This window comes from Mastomys coucha, unplaced genomic scaffold (assembly GCF_008632895.1).
Source record: "Mastomys coucha isolate ucsf_1 unplaced genomic scaffold, UCSF_Mcou_1 pScaffold22, whole genome shotgun sequence".
Taxonomy (NCBI): Eukaryota; Metazoa; Chordata; class Mammalia; order Rodentia; family Muridae; genus Mastomys; species Mastomys coucha.
In genome coordinates this window covers 244,986,545-244,998,584 of record NW_022196905.1, presented here as the reverse complement: position 1 = coordinate 244,998,584, position 12,040 = coordinate 244,986,545, and the positions used below count along the sequence as shown (strand labels likewise).

Genomic DNA, 12,040 nt, shown 5'->3' with positions numbered 1-12,040 from the left:
AACCACAAAGCAGCATACCTTCCCAACTTGCTACGAATTCCTCATTTCCCCACAAATAACTAGTAGTTTGTCACTATCAAACATTTGTGCCTGTTAGACACTTTTTATCTCTTTCAGCTTCAAATAATAGTTACTTAAAATTACCTAAGTTATACATTTCTCTCTTTTAAACTAGGACTAACTAAGCAGAAGCTCTTCAACTAATATTTGAGAATTAAGACATTAAAGATTGCCTCAGCAGGTGTGGTGGCTTATAGAATTCTAACCCTAGTACTCAGGAAGCAGAGGCAAGACACCTGAAGCCAGGGTGGGCTGCGGTGAGTTCCCATGCATAAAAAAAAGTTGGGGGCTGGAGAGATGGCTCAGCAGTTAAGAGCACCGACTGCTCTTCCAGAGGTCCTGAGTTCAAATCCCAGCAACCACATGGTGGCTCACAACCATCCGTAATGTGATCTGATACCCTCTTCTGGAGTGTCTGAAGACAGCTACAGTGTACTTAGATATAATAAATAAATAAAATAAATAAATCTTAAAAAAAAAAGTTGGATTAGTGTCCAGTTGGATATGAAGTATCTAAAGTTTGTTTTTTATTGCTTATTTTTTGAAAGTTTCTCTGTCTCAAAGCACAGTAACAGCTCTGGCTGTCTTGTAACTTACTCTGTTCTCAAACTAAGAAAGATCCACCTGCCTTCCAAGTGCTGGGATTAAAGGCATGTGCCACCGTCACCTGGTTGAAGTATCTAATTCTCTAAAAACTATTGCAAACTTGGAGATCTCTGTGCTCACAGCTAAGCACTAGGGGAACCTGGAATGTCTGCACACAGGATTGGTCCTTCAAGGGAAGGAACGCACGACCTGTTATCCACCCAGAAGGCTGGGAACTCACTAGCCTGGTGAGCTCTGTGTTGAGTGGTAGTATCTAGACTAGTAGTGTGTATCTAGACTACTTCAGCATCCTATCCTCTCCTAGACTCTTGTCTTCAGCTTGTTTCTCCCAGTCCACCTATAGAACCTACCTTTATGAACTTTACAAAGAGTTTCAGTGTAGTCTTGTCTGCTCTGTATTTAGCTTACTGTGCTCCTCAAGGATATTTATGAATGCTTTGGTAAACTTGGGATCAAGTTATCACCAGAATATGTTTTTACCAAATTGTGCCTCGCTTAAATATGCCAAAGGCAAACCACCTGGGCTGGTTTGTTTTCCACACACAGTGTTCCAACTGCTCACAGGATTCCAATATAGTTACATGTTTTAGGTGTCTATAGCTTAGGAAAAAGGCTAGACAATGGTAGGTTTTTGTAAGCCAAGTTTCCAGCAATCAACTACCAATACATGTCTCAAAACAGACCACCATCAAGATGCATGACTGCATACCTGCTAACTGCCGGTGTGCACACTTTTTTATTGTTGTTGTTGTTTTTTCAAGACAGGGTTTCTCTGTGTAGCCCTGGCTGTCCTGGAACTCACTCTGTAGACCAGGCTGGCCTCGAACTCAGAAATCCGCCTGTCTCTGCCTCCCAAGTGCTGGGATTAAAGGCGTGCACCACCACCGCCCGGCTCAGTGTGCACACTTTACATCTACCTCAATCTTGTGTCCATTTCATCTGAAAGGGGTGCTCAAAAAATAATTCAGTCCACTTCAGCTTTTTGTTCAGGACTCAGGTCCCTTTTTCCTTTTCTTTTGAGGCAGGGCCTCACACTATGTAGCCCTTACTGTCCTAGATAGAACTCTTTATGTAGACCAGGCTAACCCAGAACTCATAAAGTTAAGTTTGCTTCTGTCTTCTGGAATTAAAGGTGTAGCACTACCACACCTGGCCACAGTCTCAGATTACAAGTACTTTCTGGGCATTCAATATTTTCATACATATCATGACATTTTAATTTTATGTCTGCTTGACACAAACAATGTTTCCAATCTGAACCTGCAAGGCCAAGAGACAAGTTGGCTTGCCCGAAAAGCCTAAGTCAACAGAATGATGGGAACACAGCTCCCTTTACTCCTCGCTCCTAACCTTTTTATTCTGACTAATATTTGTCTGGCTCTGAGAGTGATGTGACCGGGGTCAGCAATCCTTAAGATTTTGATTATATTTATTTACTCAGTGTATATGCATGTTGTGTATGTGCGTAAGAAGGTCAGAGGGCAACTGGCAGGAGTTGGTCTCTCCTTCTACCATGTAGGCTACAGAGATCAAACTCAGGTCTTCAGGCTTGGAAGCAAGGAAGCAAGGACGGTTACTCACCAAACCATCTCACTCGGCCTGAGGCTAGTAATTTAATGAAGAGGAAAGGAGACTTGGAGAAAACAGGAGACTGAATTAGTTAGCTACTAAAAAGTAGGAAGGGTAGGGAAGAAATGGAGGACTTATTCCTTGAACATTAACTTAGCAGTGGTTTTGTACTAGACATAGTGCCCGGGAGTACAGTCACAAACATTGCTGATGTAGTCCCCGATCTTACAGAATTTGAATTTGAAGATTCAGAATTTGAAGTTTAGCAGTGAAAGGAGGCATTAAGCAAAAAGTAAAAATTATGCCAGTAGAGTGGTTGTAAATGACAAACAGAAAAGTCACACCATGCAACAGGTGTACACCCAAGCATGTAACCTATTTGTTGTGGGCAAGGACTTGCAACTCTTCTACACTCAGTAGTTCTTCAGTAAGCCAATGGTATACAGGATCCCTAAAGCTAGCTTTATTATAGAGGGGAGAAACTGTTTACAGATATTTTTCCATGAATGTAAAAAGGTCTGGCATTTGTTTCACTACCAGTTCTTGACACTCATTCTTGGAAACAGAATGCTCACATCTCAGGTGCTGGACTGCTGGGTACAGAGTACTCATTGTGTTGCATGTTGCACCTGAAGAAAATTAGTAACCAGTGTTTTTTTTTTGTTTTGTTTTTTTTTTGTTTTGGTTTTTCAAGACAGTGTTTCTCTGTATAGCCCTGGCTGTCCTGGAACTCACTCTGTAGACCAGGCTGGCCTCGAACTCAGAAATCCGCCTGCCTCTGCCTCCCAAGTGCTGGGATTAAAGGCATGGGCCACCGCCAGTCAGCTGTAACCAGTGTTCTTAAGGAGAAAGACTCTAGTGTTGGAAAGATGGCTCAACAGTTAAGAACACTTGTGAAGGGTTCCCAGCACCTAATGGGAGTTCACAACCACTTCTAAATCCAATTCTAGGGGTGCCCTCTCCTGACCACCATGGGCATTAGGCATACCTAAAGTGTACATACATGCATGCAGGCAAAATTCTGGTACACACAAAAAGAACAAATCTTTATGTGTACCCAAATGAGACATTTCAGTAGTTAAAAGTCTCTTCTATTCCCAAATAGACAAATAAGTCCACATTCTTGGAGATAGGTGAACTTGGAGTCTGCCATGTTAATAAAATTTTCTGATATTACAATGTTTGAAAACTTCCCATTGTCAATTGAAGGCATACTAAGACCTTCAGCAAGAAATGCTATTCTACTAGACTCACAATGATCTCAACATTTTTTTTCTTTCTTGTAGTGGCCAAAAGATCCAGCAAACTTCAGTCCTCAAATGGCATATAATGACACACAATTCCTAGGCAGGATCATTTCTAAACAGCTTTAGACAGATCAACCCCCCCCCCTTGTCTGTAGAATTGAAGTTAAGAAGAAAATAACATCAGGAATACCCCCCTCCATGCTTCCCAAAGACTTACTTTCTCCTGAAAATAGTTTGCTGACAAATTATAAATTTCCACCGTGCCATCTGTTCGTGAAACAGCCAATCTGTTTGACTGGTTATTGTAAGCCACACATCGGATGCCTGATGGAACGTAATTAAAGAAACGTACTCGATGGACCTTAAATTCACCCATTCCTGGAGGGAGAAAAAGTGTCATTGTTAAGCTTTGACCGGAGAATCTCTTACGCATTCAATTTACTATCATCACTGTTAGATGGGAGGTCCCATGATCTCTCACTTTAAGTTCATTTCTAATATTGCTGTTGTGCCCCAGCAAGACTCTTCAGTCTCCAGAAACTCAGTTTAGAAAGCTTCAGCAACTTAACCCCCTACAAAGGCCAACTTCATTCCTCCATCTTCCTAACCTCTTGGAGGAAGAGGGTTTGAAACCGGCATTATATCAGTAACTTCTCTCCTCAACATTACTGAGTTTGCACATCACAGACCCACTCTAAGACAGTGACCAGGGGTCCATGGGGGAGGGGAAACGAGTGGGCAGCGACAGAACTTGGTGGTCTCTCCCAGCCTGCCTGATCTAGCAGCTACCTGACATGCACCTACTGGGGGTGGAACTCGTTCGCCCCTTACTCGTCTACCCCACAGGCAGAGCGAGCACGTTCTGAAGAGCGACTGAAGCGCGCGAGGTGTCCGCCAGCCCTGCTCCCTCCCAGGTCCACGGAGTAGCTTCCACTCGGCCTCAGAACTGAGCATCTAACAAAGTCCGCGGGCCCCGACACCCGGTGAACCGCACCTCTTCCGAACAGTGGGTTCCAGCTGCCCACCCGGGGGTTCTCCCCGAACTCACCTACCGCCTGGCACTCGCTAGCGGGGACCTCGCCTCTCTCCGCCCCGGCCCCACGTGCGCGCGTGCGCACTCTCCAGCTCCGTCCCGGAAGTACTAGGCGGCGCGAGGCCGGAAGTGCGCAGGCAATGCTCGCGGCGGCGGCGACGGCGGCGGGAGGTTCGGTTGTCGCCCGTTGGCCGCGCGGCGCCGCGCTCGGCGGCCGCCATTGCAGGTCAGGCCGCGGGCGGGGGGCGCGGGAGGCCGCGGGGAACGAGGCCGGAGGCGGGGACCGCGGCGAGAGCGCGGAGGGCGGGCCAGCTAGGCAGCCGGGGCCGGGCGGGGCGCGCGGCTCCGAGAGAAGAATGGCGAGCGGAGGGGCGGGGAGCGGGCGGGGGAGGGGCGCATGCTGTGCAAGGGAGTGCGAGGGCCGCGAGGGCCGAGGCTAGCCCTCCGCGAGCCGGGGAAGCTTGGGGACAGGGAGCTGTGCAAGGACTGAAGGAAGGGAGCGAGGGAGCAGGGTGGAGTGGGAGAAGGGCGGAAAGGCTGGCGGAGCGCGGGCGGAGGACGGAGCAGGGGGCGGCGCGGGCCGGATCCACGAGGTATGTGCGGGGAAAGGGGCTCAGTCCCCGGTCGGGAGGCCTGCGGGAGTCGAGTGGACTTGGAACCCAGAAAGTAGCGGGAATGGCAGCAGGAGGCTCAAAAGGGGTTTAGGGAGGAACTGACAGAAATGTGAGGCTTGTTTCAGGGGACAATTATTTTAAATCATGGTAGTAGGGAGGAGGAAACTGCTGGGGGACATTATTTGGAGGGTCCTTGCAAAGTGATCTCAGGTGCTTTGTGGGAGGAGTGAATGAATCCTAGAGTTGAGGAGGGTGGTGTCCTAGAGTAGCGGGACTGGGAACGATTCTGGATAGTGTTGAGTGGTAGAGGAAGGTAGTTGAAAGAGGAATCTTTGGGAGAAGGGTGAGGGATATGAAGACGGGTGGGGGCCGTGGGGAAAAGCAGTTTAAATACGAGTGAGGTGGGGGCTGGTTTCTTAGGGAGGTAGATAGAGGGTTAAACACTCGATAAAACGGTTCCAATAGTAGTTTGGGATAGTTTGAAGGGAGTTGGAGAAACGGGGAAGAGGGAGTTAGAGTCTTGTTTAGTTGAAAGAATGGGCGAGGGAGGGTTCAAGGGTGGAGGAGATAGGAGAAATGGAAGAATCCAGCAAAGAGGGGGACCTCCCCCACAACTGCCGCGCGGCCAGAAAGGGCTGGGAGGAGGAGGCTGTGATGGCAGGAAGAGGAGGAAAGGTTGAGACGGGGTGGCAGAGTAGCAGAAGATGGAGAAAACCGGAGTAACTCAAATCGACCGAAGCCATCTTTTCTACCCATTGTCTGCAAATAACAGTAATTGATTCCCTCCAATGGAGGAACCCTGCCACGTGATGGGAACGTACCACGAGTATGCATAGTATCTAAACACGTTTTGAAAACATTCTTCACTAATGAAAAGTTCGGAAGCATTCAGTTCCATCTCCCTCCACAGCCCCTTTTTGGAGGGGAGCAAGTGTCTCATTTAAAGTAGTTTAGACTTAGTAACAACCCTATTAAGAGGCAAGTTCTCCTTAGAAAATTAGGGTCAAATATCCCCTTCAGTCACACAACCACCATGACACTGGTAATAAAAATGATTTGTATTCGGTCATATATAAAACTCATGAGGTTGTTTGTTTAGCTAGAAAGACACATAGAGAAATAGTTGTCATATTTAGAGAAATGACTTTCCAGAGTTTAAGCCCTGAAGCACTTTGGCAAACCCTGACTAAAGCGTCTGAATTGTTCTCCAGTGACTTTGATGACCTACTGTTTTTATAGCCTATTTTGTCCATTGTAAACATTCTCAGTAGTTACCAGTGTGGTATTAGGGAAGTTCTGCTTGACATGTTCTAAGAAACATTTAACTCTTTTTTTTACTTGGAAATGGTTAAGCCAATTTACCCTAATTTTTTAAAGAAAAAATTTAAAGTATAGTTTTGAAGAATTATAACATATTCCCTTTAAAACGGACAAAAATCAAAAATACTGGTAGAGGTAGTATCTATCTTGTTCATTGGTTTAATCCCCAGAAGACCACACAAAATGCTTGGGTATATTATGGATTTTTTTTTCCATTGAGACAGGGTTTCTCTGTATATCCCTGGCAGTCCTGGAACTCACTCTGTAGACCATGCTAATCTCTTAGTCTTAGAAGATTATCTGTCATTGGATGTAAAGCATTGAGTCACAGTCCTTTGTTTTTCGGTTTGTATGGTTAGGTACATATCACACTTACACCACGTTTTATTTTGGGAAGTTACCATTATGAGGGCCATTGATCAGGCTGTTCTCTAAGACATTAGTAATCCTTTAATACATAATTTAGAGAGCAGAAGATGAGAATTGAGTTTGGTCAGAGATTAAAGTGAACTCATGGCAAAAAAAGTCTTCTGTCTTCATGGCTTTTCCTCGATGAGAGACAGGGTTTAGGGTATAGTTTTGAATCCTGAAGTTGGCATTGACTTTGACTTTTAAAGCCTAAACATGGAAAGGTAATAGCTTATTAGCTACTTTGATATATCAGCTTGGATTGTTAGCTGCTTTCATTGCAAGGGACAAGGTTGCTTTCACTTGTGCAGGAGAATGAGGCCAATTGCATGGTAGGTAGATCTCAGAGAAGTTGTGAATGAGGAGGGGCTGGTGTGCACACCACATAGGGATGGTTAAGGTAACATCTCAATTTACTACTTATTAGCTATGTGACCAGTTGCTTCAGCTTTTCTAAGCCTGTTACCTGAAGTGGAGTGTGATAACCATCCCTAACTTGAGCTGGTTGTCAGGATGGGATGAGATAATCCAGTAAGCAGTCCAGAAGAGTATCGAGATGAAATCTTTTGTATTGGTAACACTGCACTGCTCTCTAAATGAGGCATTCTTAGAAACTGTGGTCGTCTCTTTAGCATGAAGTGAGAATGAGGACTCAGAAATTGATGCCATACAGAGAATTTTCATTGTAATATTTTTGTTCTTTGTTACTACTTACAGGACTTGGCTTGTTAAACAGCATTCAAAATTCACATGAGACAATGCTTCAGATATTGGAATGTTTGCATAGACTTAGCAGATAAGCATTCTGAAAACGGAGAAATCTGAGAAATCTTGAAATTTGATTCTAGTAGCCTAATACTGTGTTTTAAGTTTTTCTACTTGGAAGCATAACATGTTTTCAGATTGTAGGGGTTCTGTTTATACTAGGCTTCACCTCTTTTTCAGTTTTCCCTGCCTATTCACAAGGAGCTAAGTACAGTTTAAGGTGATCACTCATACCCAGCTTTGTTGTTGGAGACAGGGTCTTACTGTGTAGCTGGGTAGGAACCCAGAGTCGTTCTGCCTCAACCTGAAGGGCTGGGATTACAGGTGCATAGCCCCATACTTGACTTTTGAAACCTTTTGAATAAACTGTATGATAACTGGGATACATCATACTCTTGTCACCTCTGTCAGTTGTACTCTCAAATGAGTACATAAGCTAGCCCTTTGGACAGTTGTCTGATGACCTCAAGGATCAAGAACAGGAGTTATAGAATTTAGATGCTACAGGAACTCTCAAGCCTTGAACTTAAACATTCACTCACCAGTGTTTCATGTATATATGTGTTTCACGTATATGTGTGTATGTGTATATATATATATATACACATATGTCCTCATATACACAAATCACATAAATGTAATCATATCAATATACAGGTCTCTAAGCTAGACTGACACAGAGCTTGCATTTCTTTTTATGTACATGCAAGCCACCTAATTTGATTTTAGCATAAAGTCATGATTTTACAGGGTTGATTGGATACAGCAACAGAATGACCAGGCTATAAGCCACAAAATTACTATTTTCCAAGGCATTTCTAGATGTTTGCCAGTATCAATAGAAATAACTTAGGCAAGACTTCCTGCATCTGTATATAAAGATGTATGTTTACAATTGAACCTGGATGGGTAGGTTTGCAAGCGCTACTCTGACTCAGGAGGTCAGATGTCTGCTTTTCTTAGTTCATTGTGAATTCTTATTCTGATAGGAGTCTGTCCAGGAAGCAGAAAATGCACTGAGAAAACTTGGTAGCCATACTGTGTCTATTTCCTGTGGATAAAAAGCACACAAAAATTGAAACTGGTTTTCAGGAAGTGTATTTTGGTATGTGTGTATAGTGTATAGCATATTTGCCTGTGTGGATATGGAGGTCACTAGGTATCAGTCCTGCTCTTCTGCCTTGACAGTGTCTTGGTTCCACTGCATATTTTCAGGCTTTTGAGGGTTTCCCTTTGTCTGACTCCAGTCTCAGAAGGCCACTGCAGTTGCAGATGCTAATGCTGTATGTTTAATGTCTTCATGGGCCCTGGAGATTTGAACTCAGGTGCTCATACTTGCATGGCTGAACCATCTCCCTGGATCCAGGAAGTAGGTTTTTATCTTCTTCCCTATGCTTAGAATATGATGTTCACAGATGTTGTGCTTTTTTTTTTTAGACCACTTTTTTTTTTTTTTTTTTTTTTTTTTTTTTTTTGCAGCTTACACTCATCATACACTCTATCAGTCAACAAAAGCTTATTTGAAAGAACTTGGTCTGTGTAGCATTGGCCTTTTACAATCTGTATATAACATACTTTATAAATGATAATCAAAGATAGACTGTCAAATGCTGAATTGCTTACTTCCCAATCTAAACAATTAGCTGTCCTCAGTAGGAGTCTAAAGTCTTGCATGAGTTATATTTAGTCATGACACTAGTGAGTCATCATCTAGGTGTTAGCCCCTAGTCATGTAGTGACCTGAGCGTGATCATACAGTAGCTTTCCACTTTACAAGCTGGAACCTGAACTTCAGCCTTCTGAATTTGGATGGTTTCACTTTAGAAGTGCTTTGGAAGCAGGGCTCAGTGCCACATACCTTTAATCCAGTAGTCAGGAGGTTAAAACAGAAGGATTGGAAGTTCAAAGATGGACCTTGTCTCAAAATACTTAGGCTAAATTCTGCGAATGGTTTTGTTATAAGCACAAAGATCTTTGCCTTTGAAGCTGATGTATTGCCTTTTCTTGGTGGGACCACCACCTCTTTGGATACTGTGCCCTTGTGCTACTGTAAACAACACTTACACACGCTGCATGGTCTCGTGATTCCTTTTCATTCTTGGTACCTAGTTCAGTCCTTTAGGAAGGGAAATTAAGTAGTGACTTTTAAGTAACTAGATGGGCCAGTTTCCTGTCTTGGCTCTCTGTACTCTAGTTGAGTGTGCACCACATATGAATACATGATTTTTATTTGTATATGACCCAGTAGCCTCAACTGCAAAATGGTTATTATCAGAGTTGCCATGTTGGCTGAGATACCATGTACACGTGTCCATAGTAAACATTTAATGTATGTTAGCTGTTGACTCAGTGTGTTTGGTGCTCTGGGAAGAGGTACTCTCATGATATAAGCCTACTAGTCCAAAGTGTCGAGAACAAATAAAGAAATCTGTCAAATGACACGCTGCTGCCAGCTGTAGTCCTAGCTCTCTAGAGGCTGAGGTTAAGAATATACTATACCAGTCCCAAGGTTGTGTTGCAAGACCTTGGCTTAAACAACAACAACCAAAAAATCCTAATATTTTTTCTGAGTTTGAGTACAATTATAAAACCTGTTGACTTTTTGTACCATGGCTGGTAACACTATATATTGTCTCATTCGAAAGACAACCAAAAACTAGCTTTAGTTCCCCAATCCAGTCTCCCTTAATGGCAGATTGAAGGGCAAATGAAGCCAGTTAGCGGCAGGCTTTTTAGGGTGCTCCAAATTGCCACCTGGTGGCGCTGCTGTATAATGTGAGGGTATAGGAACACCCCCATCTATGTGAATGATAGTCTGTAGCCTAGTTACATTAGGAACCAGCTTACTAGCAGGCAGGTGTTGCACGCCTGTAAGCCCACAACTGGGGAGGCAGAGGCAGATGGATCTCTGTGAGTTCAAGGCCACTCAGGTCTACACAGTTCTAGAATTGCCAGAGTTACAAAGTGGGGGAAAAAGAAAGAAAGAAAGAAAAAATGCCTTACCATTTGTTGTAATACTACTGAGTGGATCACCAGTCCAATGATTGTCATTAATAGCTGTAATCTATATGTTCAGAAATAGCAAGAGAGCCTAGTCCTTTTAACATTGCTAGAGCAGTAGAGTAACATGTTTAAAAGCACTTAGAATTCTAAGTTCCTATCACACAGTGGGCTGGGAGTGTAAAACTCAGTTGGCAGAATGCTGGCCTAGCATTTGTAAAGCCCTGGCAGGAGAATCAGAAAATCAAGGTCAGCCTCAGCTACATAAAGAGTTCAAGGATAGCCTGCACTAGAGATCCTGTCTCAAAGAGGGGAAAGTGCCTATTACACAATTAAGTGATAAATACTAGCTATAATGATTGCTGTCCTAAAAGGTTTTTTTTTTTTTTCTTTTTTTTCTCTAGTTTTTCAGTTGCTTTTTTAAAGAAGGAAGGCTCATGGTGCAAATTGTTATTTCCAGGTGAGTACATTTTAATATTTTACTTAGCTTGAGTGTTAAGGGCTATACTGGTTTTACACTCTTCTGGAGGAATTAGGGTCCTCAGGTGCAACTTATATCCATTCTTGCATTAAGATCTATAGTTCAGTTCCCAGTACTGCCCAATTTTCCAAGAGCTTATATTCCACAGAGTTCTTTTGGGCTTCAGATGGTGGTGTAGGTGTAGGACACTACTCATCCTTCACCACTCAAAAATATTGTAACCGCCAGCCCTTTGCTTGCAGTCCGGGGGCTGAAGGCCTGGCAGAATGGGTGCTGATGGAGCTACAGGGGGAGATCGAGGCTCGCTACAGCACCGGATTAGCTGGAAACCTCCTGGGAGACCTACATTACACCACTGAGGTGAGGGGGCTTTTCTTTCCCTGCCTTATGCCTCAGTAAAGCAAGCTCCATCAAGTTGGTGCTCCCAGGACCCAGCGTGAGAACTGTCCTCAGGTTTGTTACTCCAGGTTTAGCCAGTCTGTAGAGATATCTGCTTGCTGTCCCCCACCTTCTAGAAAAGCAGAGAAATGGAGCCTTTGGGAATCTGCAAGTCCTAAACGTAGAAATGCTCTTTACACGGTTCTACAAAGAATGTAAAGGGCACAAGGGTGGATTGCCAGTGTGGTTTGTTAACAGTGATAGAGCCAGACCAGGGGCTGGAGGTGCCAGCGTTGCTGCCAAGAGCAGCTTCAAAAGGCACCTGAAAGGAATGGCCTTGCCCTCAACCTTAGGCATCTCCTTCTGTTCTGCCAAAGGGAATCCCTGTGCTGATCGTGGGGCATCATATCCTGTATGGGAAAATCATCCACCTGGAGAAACCTTTTGCAGTCCTTGTCAAACACACTCCTGGGAAGCAGGACTGTGATGAGCTTGGTCGAGAGACTGGCACCCAGTACTTGGTGACAGCACTCATCAAAAACAAGATCCTTTTCAAAAC

General features: G+C 44.0%; 2 protein-coding genes across 4 annotated transcripts in view; one reads left to right on the top strand and one right to left on the bottom strand.

Annotated features, from left to right (window-relative positions):
• The window catches only part of Utp4 (UTP4 small subunit processome component), a 30,618-nt gene extending 25,978 nt beyond the window's left edge, over positions 1–4,640 (bottom strand). The window contains exons 1-2 of one of the 3 annotated variants that reach the window (XM_031341320.1): positions 4,531–4,640; positions 3,700–3,860 (exon numbers count right to left, since the gene is read on the bottom strand). In XM_031341320.1, the coding sequence (XP_031197180.1) occupies positions 3,700–3,858 (159 nt within the window). In that variant the 5' untranslated portion in view covers positions 3,859–3,860; positions 4,531–4,640. Of the gene's footprint in view, positions 1–3,699; positions 3,861–4,271; positions 4,294–4,530 lie in introns of those variants that run through there. The other 2 variants (XM_031341322.1, XM_031341319.1) reach the window with 2 other exon arrangements.
• Chtf8 (chromosome transmission fidelity factor 8) overlaps positions 4,609–12,040 on the top strand; it is a 7,618-nt gene continuing 186 nt past the window's right edge. The window contains 4 exon segments of the mRNA XM_031341323.1: positions 4,609–4,741; positions 11,027–11,082; positions 11,346–11,463; positions 11,859–12,040. The exon segment at positions 11,859–12,040 is cut by the window's right edge and continues 7 nt beyond it. Of these exon segments, the coding sequence (XP_031197183.1) occupies positions 11,060–11,082; positions 11,346–11,463; positions 11,859–12,040 (323 nt within the window). The 5' untranslated portion in view covers positions 4,609–4,741; positions 11,027–11,059.